The 13,715-nt window shown below is 35.6% G+C and overlaps 1 protein-coding gene across 2 annotated transcripts; it reads left to right on the forward strand.

The window, feature by feature from the left end:
• The first annotated feature begins 7,444 nt into the window (after positions 1–7,444).
• AGTR2 (angiotensin II receptor type 2) lies at positions 7,445–11,675 on the forward strand. Of its 2 annotated transcripts, XM_032756420.2 has the most exons (3): positions 7,445–7,517; positions 7,669–7,720; positions 8,939–11,675. In XM_032756420.2, the coding sequence occupies exon 3, from the start codon at positions 8,974–8,976 to the stop codon at positions 10,063–10,065; it is 1,092 nt and encodes a 363-aa protein (XP_032612311.1). In that variant the 5' UTR covers positions 7,445–7,517; positions 7,669–7,720; positions 8,939–8,973; the 3' UTR covers positions 10,066–11,675. The 2 variants fall into 2 exon arrangements, with proteins under 2 accessions (XP_032612311.1, XP_032612312.1); XM_032756421.2 differs by lacking the exon at positions 7,669–7,720.
• The last annotated feature ends 2,040 nt before the right edge of the window (positions 11,676–13,715 follow it).

Below are 13,715 nucleotides of genomic sequence, written 5' to 3' on the forward strand. Positions count from 1 at the left end.
GAATGCTTGAAAGAAGCTTGAACTATAAAGATGGTGTGAATAATATCAACAAAATCTTGCATGAGCATGCTGATAGCTAGCATTATAAAATGTCGAAACCAACTTTTTCAGTCTTGATCACATTTGTACCAATTGGTTGCCGAAGGGGGTACTTATTTTATCCCTTCATTCACTCATTCTCCAATGCTTCCTTCTCAAAGTTGCATACTCCTCTTCCCCAGAAAGAGAAGGACCATTTTCCTCTCCAGCTTCCATGCTTCAAACTCCAAGCAAGCTCAGAACACCCATAATTAACTTACTGGCCCAAATCAACTAATTATTCCAGAAGATTTACTTTTTTACAACTGAAGCAATGAACTTGGATCTTCCTTGCCTGTCTCCTCTACTCTCCTTCCTGCCTCAGGTTTGCTGTCTTACACAGCGGGAAGGCCTTATTAGCTAGCTGGATACCTAAGGGAGTTTACCTTTCCCTTTTACTCTTGTTTTCACCCTAGGTCTTACATAGAAGTACCTGGAACTTCTCAAACTATTTGAAAAATTTCAAGGGCAAACCCAGAAATTTTTAGAAATTCAGACTCTTACAGAAAAAAATAAATTTATTTTGAAATTGTAAGTCAAGTTATGTATGCATTGTTCTCTTATTTTATATATTAATACCGTTTTTAGATTTTTATGAAGAGCTGTCCCAGTTCTTTGAAGAGAATTTCACAGCCAATTAAATTATGTAAACAAAAACTGCTTCAATTAAAGCTCTTTTCACCTTATTGACTTCATCTTAGCTATGGACATTTACCTTTGAGTTAAGAGTCAGTAAATAAATACATTCCTTTTATAACAGCATTTTACTTGTGAGATTTGCTCTAAGTGTATTATATTTACAGAGGGCTCTCATTTGCTGAGCTATCCTACTGATATGGTTTAGATCTGTGGCCACACTCAAATCTCATGTTAAATGGTAATCACCAATGTTTGGGGTGTGGCTTGGTGGGAGGTGATTGGAACATGAGGGTGAATCCTTCAGGAATGGTTTAGCACCATCCCCTACTTGGTACTGTATAGTGAGTGAGTTCTCATGAGATCTGTTTGTTTAAAAGTGTGTGGCACCTCCCCCCTCTCTTTCTCCTGCTCTGGCCATGTGAAGACGCCTGCTCTGGCTCTGCCTTCCGCCATGAGTAAAAGCTCCCTAAGGCCTCCCCAGCTATGCTTCCTGTACAGCATGCGGAACCATGAATCAATTAAACCTCCCCAGTCTCAGGCATTTCTTTATAGCAATGTGAGAATGGACTAATATTTTAAAACATTTTTCTGATTTACTTTTATCTGGAGATCCTCAGAATACATAGATGTCCCCTTTTTATCAGGAAAATTAATTAATGTGCCTCATATTTATCAGAATGGTGTAGAAGAAATAGTGCCTGAGGTTTGAGCCTCAGTTCTATAATTTACCAGCTGTTTGAGGTTGGGCAAGTTATTTAACCTCTTTGTGCTTCAATCTCCTCATTTCTCTCTATTTATAAGGCATGGATGATAAATGTCTTTCAGAATTACTGCAAAGTATATATAAAATATGTGTCAAGTGCCCAGCACAGTGCTTGGTGCCCTCTCCTTTATCCTATTCACATTCTTTAATGTCTGCACCCCCTAACAACCCCGGGGGACTTCATATCTAGGGAAATGAAAAGTGGCTTCTCCTCACAAAAAGTCTGGGGACATTCAGATGGAATCAACCCCATAGGCTATTTATACGACATTTACTTTTCTGCATTAACTCCAGAGAAACCTTCTGACTGTGAGTTTAGCACAAATAACCAAACAAGAATTTATACAGTTAGAGGAGAAGTAGATTTATGCTAACACTACTGTTCATTGAATGAAAGTGTTACGTTTACAGCAATCTGTGGGGCTACGGATACATGCCACTGAAAATAACTAAAGCACAATGAAAATAGTAATGCCACATTATTCTTAAAGTTCATTCATTTATGTATTGATTTGTTGTCTGTTTCTCTAGACAATGTCCTTTGGAATTTCTAGGCTATAGCTTGTATTTTAATCTTAAAATAAAAGGAGAATAGAGACAGGAAAAGGGCAAATGGAGAGTGACTGCTAACAGGCATCAGGTTTCTTTTAGAAGTGATAAAAATGTTTTGGAATTATATAGCGGTGATAGCTGCACAACTTCATGAATATACTAAATATATTTTTTAAAAGGTGCATTTCATAATATGTAAATTATATCTCAGTTTAAAAAAACAAACAAAAGAAGAATAATTTCAGTTGTGTGATCAGTATAAAATATAACCAATAAAAAATAGGAGTGTTACTGCTGAAACAACATGCAATAAATTAATTGTAAAGAATGCTATCAACTTCTAGATACCCAAGTATGAGCCATTTTCTTTGTGGGTGCATTGCAAATTATTTACCATAAAAATTCTGCTTTCCAGTTATACATTTTACAAATCCTTATTGAAAACCATGAATTCAAATATCTGTAGGGTAAATATCTAAAAGCTCAAGCACTCTCATAATTCCTAGTGATAAGCTTCCTGTTTTCATTTCCTTGGATTAAAAACCTCAAGATCCACCCAGAACACCACCCCAAACTTCCTGTCATCTTGTTCTATCTTCTAATTCAAAATTGTTTTGCAGCTCCAAAGCAAACACATCCAAAATTGTACAACTCTTTTTTGTTTTTGTACCCTTTTAGAAGCTTGAAAAGTGGTTGGGGTAAATGATTCCCTTAAACAAAGCTAAATAACTATTTGCTCTGAATTGATGGTCAGTTTTGGAGAGATGATTATTTTGCCTCTTTCCCTGTCTCTTTGGTGAGGGATTGTTCTCTCTAATCTCCAACTTTGAGATTTTTGTCCAATCAATCAAAGCAGATCTTGAATTACTTCTAGGCTACCTGGGCAGGGACTTAATTATAGCTTCATCAATAATAGTAATATTTCAAATAATGTATCAACAGAATGGGGTGACTACCAGAAAAACAGGGTTCCGAGAGGCAAAACTGTTGAGAGAATGGCTTGGAGGGCTCATCAATATGGCAACCAGAGTGATAATCCCTGACAGAAATTTCCCGGAACTGAAGTAAAATAGGTTCCCGGTTTCCTGATCTGATTGCAATGTTACCAAGCCAGATTTACCTTGTTTCCTAATATTGGGATGGAGAGGAAGAAGGTGCTTCAGATAAGGAACACAATCTTTGTGGTCACTGGAAAGTAGTATATCTCTATGGCAAAATAATAAATTAACAATCAAAGTACTATATCCGTTTTGAGAGAATTTGATTGACATGAGCCATCACTGAGAGCCTGGGTATTCTGAGAAAGTTCAATATCTAGACCTAAAGCTCAAGGACCAAACTCTAGCTTAACAATTTGTTGATCCACTGCCCTGTGACAGTTCTAACCTGACAACATCTCCCCAAAACATCCCCATCGCCTATGAGTGGTGTTTAAATATTTCCAAGACAACTCGTTGGTTTGGCCAATTTAATCAATTGGCCATTTTGGATAACGTAGTCAAGCTATTTAATTTAGTCATATCAGTGGGAGAAATGTCAAATCATTTAGCTGATATTTGGAATGTAAACAAAAATATAGATAATTTTCATTTAAAAATTTTTTCCACCAGTTGGGTTATATAGCATTTGAGATGCTCTTTGATAGAACTAGGGTGCCTTTTGCAAGATTCTAGTCTGAACATGGTGCTCAGGCCTGAAGCCGTCTTTGGGGCAAAGGGAAATTAGAACTCTCCCTTCTCCTTATGTTCTTGGGACCAGATTCAGCTGGAAGCAGCTGGTCTCAATAATGTACTGAGTCTGACATCCATTCATCTCACTACATCGGTTTCACCTTAACTTACTTAATAGTCCTCTGTGTCACTTTTCATGTGATGCGCTGACAAAGAGGTAGTTTGATGCAAATAATCACTCATGTTGGTCATTTCACTGAATTTTAAGCTGGTTTCTACAAAATGGCCAATCTGATTGTTATTTCTGAATAAAAGACCTTATTTTTTTTTCCATTTGCTTTCATTGTGACATTTCACAGAAAGGCACAAAAATAATATGCAAAGATTCATCAATAATGGGCAATCTTCTTAATTACCCTCCTTTTAGAGACCCCCAGGTTAGGAAAAGTCCAGTGACAATTAAAGCAAGGCTACTCTATGGGTAAGTGAATTAAAGAAAGGTTGGTATAAAGTATGTATGTGGGTGTATGGGTGTGAACGGTGTGTGTGTGTGTGTGTGTGTGTGTGTGTTGAAGTTGAGAGAAGTGGCAATGATATTGGCACTCAGTGTGGTGGCTGGGGTTGGGGAAAGTTAAAATGACTCTGAAAGACCTAGTTTAAAAAGGAACACCCATATGTATTAAAATCATTCCGTAATCTGTACCTCTAATCTTTACCTCTATAACCAGGGCACTGTCTAGAATTTTTACTCATTTTTGCATTTAGGTATTTCTTTTCTCCTTTGAAGTTTCATCTGTGAGTGTGGGTGTAGGTGAGGGGGAAAATAAAATTTGTTCTGAGCTCTGTAACCTCCTAGCAGAGGAAGAATTCCTCTCAAGAACATTTACTTTTTTAGCTTAGTCCTTTAAAATTTACTGTTATCTCACAATAAACAACAGGTATTCATTAGAAAAAAATTAATTTAATGTGATTTACTATTTAATTCCGCTAGCTCAGCTACACTTGTCCTGCAGAGCTGCATAATTTATTCAAATGGCCTGAAACTTTTTAAGTAAGTCTACCAGCAGAAAAATTATTCCCCACTCCCAGGAGAATGAACTTTTTGTGTTGTACTGCTTCCCAGGACTGACATTTATTTGACTCTCAAGTGTATTTACATTGTTGGCTTAACTGGGAGTTCTTTGCTGAATCAATAATATACAGTATTTCTTTCTTCAAGTGGCGTCAATATTATTGCTATTCCTTTTATAAATTTTTTGTTAATTCCCTGCAGTTACAAAATTTTTCTTTGACTTGTGAAAAAATTTACTCCTAAGATTATGAAGATGCAGAGTAAATGGCCCTTTAATCTTCTGGGAAATATGTACCTCTTTAAACTTTTATTTACGTCAGAACTTACTGTAATGAAGGACAAAAGCTCTAGACAAGGTCCCCTATTCCTTGTGGGTGTTCAAGGCTAGGTCTTCCGGAGACAAGCCTGTAGTTTGTTCTCATAATTTTATAGCTCACCTCCTGGCTGTTTCTTTGCAAGGGACCTAAGACGGGACAAGAAAAAGTGCAGGGTGAGAATCTGACCCATTGTGACCACTCGGGAGGCCCTGGCCTGGAAACTTCCCCTTTATGTGGCAAAAACAAACATTTGAAATGGAGGGAGAAACCGGGTTTAAACAATGAGTGAAAACAGTTTCCATCTCAGCTTTCCTGCTGATAAACATATGTGCCCCCTCATTTGTTTCCGAAACATAAGTTTTCCATCATTTTAACAGAGCCTCAGCCTCAACTGAATCTGTCCAGAGCATAGGAAACAAATATTTTGAGATTTAGTAAAATGGTGCATACATATCTTAGGGGCATTTTGACAAAGTTCAAACTGTTTGCCAAACAAACTTTATGATGGCCTATGCAAACCTTTGAATCCTACTGTATTTTTCACATAACGATGACTTCTCACTGATCTCATCTGCCTGTGTGCTACAGTATTGACTTCAATATTAATGGAGAAACAGGCAAATATCAAAAGCCATGTGCTTTGTCTCATGCCATTTGCAATTTTGTCTTCTGTCATCAACACTGACTTCTCCTTCCTTGTTCTGCTGAACTCCATACTTAGGTGCCCAGCTACTTCCTCAGAGCCTTCCCTCATCCTTTATCTGTGGCCTGCAGCATGGACAGGTGCATTCTTACTGCTTATCTGAAAAATATGATCCACGGAAATAACTTGAATCTTTTTGCCCATTTAAAATGTGTTCTAGGTTCTCTGGTTTTCTGTACTAACTATAGAAAGCTATCTAGTCACAAGTGTCTCCTTCCTGTGGTCTCCATTTGGGCAATACAATTAAGAAAAATACTTTTCCCCACATAACAATTCTTCCAATTCTTTTCCCCTTCTTTGATGCTTTTGTAATAGATTACGAATGGTCATCAGTGATTCTCTGTAAATGCCACGTTTCCTTTTTGCCAAGGCAAAGAGTGAGACTGAGGGACCATCTAGTGCTTCCTCTTGTGGTATAGAGGCTAAACAGAGTGAGTTCTGATATTAGTTTCCTTTGATTTAAATGCAAGTGTCTTCATTTAATAGCTGTATGATCTCAGAAAAGTTATTAAACTCTATGAGTTCTAGTTTCCTGATTTGTAAAGTGGGGGCTAATATGAATAGCTTGTAATAGCACCTACCATATGCTAGGCATGATTTTTAGGCACTTTAAACATATTAGCTCATTTAATTTTCCATTAGCTTATTTAAAATTCCTACTCTATGATGTAGGTAATTTATATCATTCTCCTTTCTCAGATGAGAAACCGAGACATGAAGAAGTAAAGTAACTTGGCCAAGGTCAGAATTAGTAAGTGGTAGAGCTGGGTTTGTAAAGCCAGGTAGTTGGATCCCAGAGGCTATTTACTAACCAGCGTGCTATATTGCCTCTCTATTAAATTATTGATGATAAATAACTCATCACAGTGTTTGGCACATAACATTTATTGTCAGCTAGTATTATCACTACCATCACCTGTTCTTATCTTTCTTCAATTTGTCACTCTTGCTTCTACTAGATTGGTTGTGTAGTTCATTGCCCCCACTGCCACAAGAAACAGCAGCAACAGTGATCTAGGTTGAAATAGCCACATAATCCTTCTTCACTTTGTGTGCTTTGTATTTAAACCACAAATATGACAGAGACCTAGGAAAGGAGGACTAAACCTCTTTTCCGTAAAAGTTATATTCCTGCAATCTCCAACCCTCCAGCAACAAGCCAACAAAAACTGCATAAAGCAAAGGAGAAATTTTAGAAGTGGTAGACTTCAAGTAAAATTCCTACCATTCTTTAATAAACAGGGGTAAAAATTTCAGAAAGTAATGAAGATTGTAAAAGATGATTGAACAAAGACTTTGCTACTATAATAAATTTCCTAGTCTCTACTCACTAATTTCTATCAGAATGCCAATATCCGGAAAAAAGGAAAAGAAAATTCTGTAAATAATTATTATATTCTTCTCTTAAAGTAAGCCACTGACTTCAAAATTCTCTAACACATTTGTGGAAACTTCATTTTTTTGTTTGAGATTTATTTGAATGAGCTGTTATGATTGGAGACAGTGAGAATTTCAGATTAATGTTTTGCAGACAAAAAAAAAACCTCTCTGGAAAGCTGGCAAGTGTTCATAAGTCAGCCCTAGAATTATGTAGGTTGAAGGCTCCCAGTGGACAGACCAAACATATAAGAAGGAAACCAGAGATCTGGTGCTATTACGTCCCGGCGTCTGAGAGAACGAGTAAGCACAGAATTCAAAGCATTCTGCAGCCTGAATTTTTAAGGTAAGTATGAACAATTTATATATAATTTACTTGGAAAGTAGAACATACATTAAATGAAAATATTTTTTATGGATGAACTTCTGTTTTTCCTGTGTTTTAACACTGTATTTTGCAAAACTCCTGAATTATTTAGCTGCTGTTTCTCTTACAGGAGTGTGTTAGGCAAGCTGATTTATGATAACTGCTTTAAAGTTCAACAACCAGTAAGTCTTCAAGTGGAATTTATTATTGATTCTCTTATGTTAATTTGTTAGGTCAAAAGAAAAATCTTTAGAGCAAAATAAAAGTTTTGCTCTTTATTAGGAGGTTCTTTGGATATTACACTTTTAATTGGGTAGTTTATTTGCATGTATTTTGAAACTATCTAAAGTAAATAGTGTTTCCTTTGTATGCTTATCTTTAGCTAATGTGTTCTTTTTGGTTTTAAAATAATGCTTCTAGTGAAAAAAATCACAGAAACCTCAACACTGTAACATTTGAGAGCAACGGCTATTCAGTTCTGTTAAACTGAAAAGAGAGCAAAAGAAAAATGATAAGACTATATCATGATTAGTCATTGATGTTCATTTCTCATTTCATTGAGCAATCTAAACTACTTCTACTTGAACCGAAAATAGGTTTGGCTGTTTTTTTCTTTATCTGATTTAATTGAAAATGGATTGTTTATATATTAAATAGACCAAAATTAGATATCTATATCTAAAACTAATATTCTCTATTAAAAGAAGACTTAGAAATATAAATATATTTCATAACTTCTTCTTAACTATATTATTATTGTGAAAACAATAGAAAAGTAAAACTAAAGGAATTATTTTTAATTATTAAAGACAAACCATGATTCCCCATCACAATATGTCCCTTTGGCATATTCTCTTTTAGTTTTTTATATACTTATTTTTTCCATTGCTTATGTTACTTATATTTTACACAGCTGTAGTGATTTGTATGTAATTAGTTACTTAAATAAAGCATTTCTCTATGCAATAGCAGACAGCAGTGTGGTTTCTAGAAAGTATACAAACAGAGATATATGCTCAAGTGTTTTCTGAAAGATTAACTCTTCTTACCTCTGGGTTTCTTATTTGTTTCACACATTTCCTGCCCTGACTAATCTTTTGAAATATTAATTTTCTTCAAACCTTTCAAAAATATCATAGAAAAGATGGGCAAAAGGTAGTTTTATTCAGAACTTTCAATCTCTGAAATGTCTTACTTTTTTCTACTATTAAGAAAATTATTTCTCCTTTTTCAAGAGGTAAAATCCATTTTTGTTTTACAAGGCATGGCTCTGTTTCTTAATGTTTTCTATAATCACTCACTTCTTTTTTGCTTTTGACAAACATTCAAAATGCTAATGATTCAAGGATGTCCTCAGCTCTGTATGTGTTCTAAGAGTTCTATTTTTTTTTTCTCCACAGAAAGCATAAGAACTAGGAGCTGCTGACATTTCAATATGAAGGGCAACTCCACCCTTGCCACTACTAGCAAAAACATTACCAGCGGTCTTCACTTCGGGCTTGTGAACATCTCTGGCAACAATGAGTCTACCTTGAACTGTTCACAGAAACCATCAGATAAGCATTTAGAGGCAATTCCTATTCTTTACTACGTTATATTTGTAATTGGATTTCTGGTCAATATTGTCGTGGTTACACTGTTTTGTTGTCAAAAGGGTCCTAAAAAGGTTTCTAGCATATACATCTTCAACCTTGCTGTGGCTGATTTACTCCTTTTGGCTACTCTTCCTCTATGGGCAACCTATTATTCTTATAGATATGACTGGCTCTTTGGACCTGTGATGTGCAAAGTTTTTGGTTCTTTTCTTACCCTGAACATGTTTGCAAGCATTTTTTTTATCACCTGTATGAGTGTTGATAGGTACCAATCCGTCATCTACCCCTTTCTGTCTCAAAGAAGAAATCCTTGGCAAGCATCTTATATCGTTCCCCTTGTTTGGTGTATGGCCTGTTTGTCCTCATTGCCAACATTTTATTTTCGAGATGTCAGAACCATTGAATACTTAGGAGTGAATGCTTGCATTATGGCTTTCCCACCTGAGAAATATGCTCAATGGTCAGCTGGGATTGCCTTAATGAAAAATATCCTTGGTTTTATTATCCCTTTAATATTCATAGCAACATGCTATTTTGGAATTAGAAAACACTTACTGAAGACGAATAGCTATGGGAAGAACAGGATAACCCGTGACCAAGTCCTGAAGATGGCAGCTGCTGTTGTTCTGGCCTTCATCATTTGCTGGCTTCCCTTCCATGTTCTGACCTTCCTGGATGCTCTGGCCTGGATGGGTGTCATTAATAGCTGTGAAGTTATAGCAGTCATTGACCTGGCACTTCCTTTTGCCATCCTCCTGGGATTCACCAACAGCTGCGTTAATCCGTTTCTCTATTGTTTTGTTGGAAACCGGTTCCAACAGAAGCTCCGCAGCGTGTTTAGGGTTCCAATTACTTGGCTCCAAGGGAAAAGAGAGAGTATGTCTTGCCGGAAAAGCAGTTCTCTTAGAGAAATGGAGACCTTTGTGTCTTAAACCTGAGAGCAAAATGCATGTAATCAACATGGCTACTTGCTTTGAGGCTCACCAGAATTATTTTTAAGTGGTTTTAATAAAATAATAAATTTTCCCCTAATCTAATCTTTTCTGAATCTTCTGAAACCAAATGTAACTATGTTTTATCGTCCAGTGACTTTCAGGAATTGCCCATTGTTTTTCTGATATGTTTGTACAAGATTGTCATTGGTGAGACATATTTACAACCTAGAAGTAACTGGTGATATATCTCAAATTGTAATTAATAATAGATTGTGAATAATGATTTGGGGATTCAGATTTTTCTTTGAAACATGCTTGTGTTTCTTAGTGGGGTTTTACATCCATTTTTATCAGGATTTCCTCTTGAACCAGAACCAGTCTTTCAACTCATTGCATCATTTACAAGACAACATTGTAAGAGAGATGAGCACTTCTAAGTTGAGTATATTAGAATAGATTAGTACTGGATTATTCAGGCTTTAGGCATATGCTTCTTTCAAAAAGCTATAAATTATATTCCTCTTGTATTTCACTTGAGTGGAGGTTTATAGTTAATCTATAACTACATATTGAATAGGGCTAGGAATATAGATTAAATCATACTCCTACGTTTTAGCTTATTTTTACAGTTATAGAAAGCAAAATGTACTGTAACATAGAATTGCAATCTATAATATTTGTGTGTTCACTAAACTCTGAATAAGCACTTTTAAAAAAAACTTTCTATTCATTTTAATGATTGTTTAAAGGTTTCTATTTTCTCTGATACTTTTTTGAAATCAATAAACACTGTGTATTGTTGTAAAATGTAAAGGTCACTTTTTACATCCTTGACTTTTTAGATGTGGTGCTTTGATATATAGGACATCGATTTGATTTTTATTATTAATGCTTTGGTTCTGGGTTGTTTCCTAAAATATCTGGGTGGCTTAAAAAAAAAACTCTTTAACTTGTAATAAACCCTTAACTGACATAGGAAATGGTATCCAGAATGGAATTTTGCTACATGGGATCTGAGTGGGGGCAAAGAGACCCAGTCAATTACATGTTTGGTACCAAGAAAGGAACCTGTCAGGGCAGTACAATATGACTTTGAAAATATATACCATGGGGGTAGTTTTACCTTATATCTATAAACACTGTTTGTTCCAGAATCTGTATGATTCTATGGAGCTATTTTAAACCAACTGCAGGTCTAGATACCTCCTTCTCAGCACTACTAAAGCTCCTAAGTTAGAGGAGTGCCTAAAACTGAGTTACCTAAAGTTTACTTACATTAAAATATGAATATTAATTTTAGAAATTTGAGACTTCATTCTGTACCAGCCCTGTATAATAACAGGTTATCTAGGACCTTCCTCTGAGGTAGGTCTAAATACTGATCTCTGAGGCAGAACTAACGTTTTGGGGGCTCAGCATCTCTGCCAGGTTCCAGGATTATAGACAAAAGAATCCTGTCATACCACTTTCTGGAAAAGTCCTAATTTCATGTAATCCTTTTATTTTCAATAAAAACAAATAGCTAAATATATAACCAATTATGATGTTATGTTTTAAATAATTTTGTAAAACATCTCATATAAATAAAATTTTTAATTGGAAGAACATTCGTGCTTTTTAAATTTTTTTTAACTACTTCTAAGTATATATTCTTACCTTCACTTGTATCTGTATCCTCTGTTTTATCTCCACTGATACTACTTAGTTTCAGCTCCGATTATTACTCACCTGGCCTCTTGCCATACTGTTCAAGTCTTCCTCTCTTGAGTATTCAGCCATAATTTCCCATTAGCTATGAAAGCAAAATCCAACTTTCTTCGAGTCTGCAAGACCTTGGGAGATGTGACTCTTCCTAGTCTTTCTGGACTTTTTCTCTCTGTCACCCCTCTTCAAACCCAATGTTTAAGCACCAAAAAATGACTTAATGCTTTTTAAAGCCTAATGCCCTTCCGTGCCTCTCTGCTGTTGTTCACACAGCTCTGTCTTACCAAACACCCCTCCAATCATTCTCACCTCCTCAGGGCCTCACATTCAAGTGATGAAAATCTGCTCAACTTTCAACATTCAGCTCATGCTATTTCCTCTACCATAATAATAATTATTATACTAATTATAATACTACACCCCTAGAATTTCCTTTAATGAACAGAATTGCTTCTCTAGTTTTTGGGATGTTAAGCCTGACTTCTGCTTTTATAGAAGCCCAATGTTGAACCCCGAGTAGTAGCCTCCAAGTGGTTTTTCTTGGGACTAAGAAGAAATGCCAGTTGAGAGGATGGTACAAGAATGTGTGAACTCTTGCTTTAGGAATGTATGTACAAAGGAGTACTTGTCCGCTTTTTTCTTTGAAAATATAAATTTCAGGTAAGCTTCTCAGATAACAAATGAAAATGTTTTTCTTCTCATTCGGCCACTTTTCAAGGTATTATGTAATATCCTTTCTTTTTCATGACCCCACCTTTTCTCAACTCACCCAACACAATGCTTGGGAAGCACATAACAATAACAACAGGTATTATTAGATGAGCATTGTGTGCTAAGCAATATTCAATATGCATTGCTCCATTTTATTCTAAAAATTACTCAATGATTATTATTTTACAAATAAGGAAACTGAGGCACAGATGATTCCTGACTAATCTTTAAATTTGGCTCTGACAGATGAATCAGGTAGTATCAATTATGCAATTTAGTACTTTAAATATAAATCCTAGGCCACCAAGCAGATATTTCAGACAGTCTTACATACTCCTTCAACCTTCACCTTAAAGTTAGTAGTTCAGCATCCATAATCTCAGTAATACAAGTGCTTCTGAAGGAAAAGATAGGAGGCAGATGGATGAGGCTTTCTCCCTTTTTCTTCACTGCCCTTCCTTTGTACTCCATACTGTATGGAACTACATAAAGTCACCACTATCCCCTGCTGCCACCTCTACCCTGTACACAAAGCAAGACAGATATCTTAAATGTTTCCTTTAAGGAACAAACATGTTGATACGAACTTTAGCCCTTTGAAATGAGATTATATAGGGTTACCAGAGAAACTGATCTCTTGCATCTTGCAGAAGTAATGTGTATTTTTATTATGGAAAAGTAAATATTAATTATTTCCACATTTTATAGCCCTAAATCAGACCTACTAAATAGATTATTTTGCAAAATATCCTTTTTTCTGATTCTTTGAGGCATGCATCAAAATCAGAAGAAAATCTGAAAGTAAGCAAATTCTGTTTTGACTTTTTTTTCTTTTGCTCCCCCACAGGAATCTGAGGATGGGAAACTGTCGGTGTCCTCACATATCAACAAGAGAAAACTCAAAACCTGGCAAGATGAGTTAACACATGAGATGTCTCAAGCAAGAAAGGGTTGAGGGTTGAGGCAATATGGATAATAGAACACTTATTTTGTTAATTCTCACATAAACTATAAGAGCAGTGATAATTTATACAAAATAACAGAAATTCATAAATTATCACTAAAAATAATTATTTCACCTGGAGAAGACCAGTGGCCCAGAGATTAGTTAGCTCACTCCATATACATACCTACAAAGGGTTAGCACCCTCAAAAATAAATTCTTTCTTTTGGAATATTTTTTGGAATTAGAGAATTCTTTCTAAATTTAAAAATGACTGATATATATTTCT

The sequence above is a fragment of the Hylobates moloch genome, unplaced genomic scaffold, assembly GCF_009828535.3.
Source record: "Hylobates moloch isolate HMO894 unplaced genomic scaffold, HMol_V3 SCAFFOLD_7, whole genome shotgun sequence".
Taxonomy (NCBI): Eukaryota; Metazoa; Chordata; class Mammalia; order Primates; family Hylobatidae; genus Hylobates; species Hylobates moloch.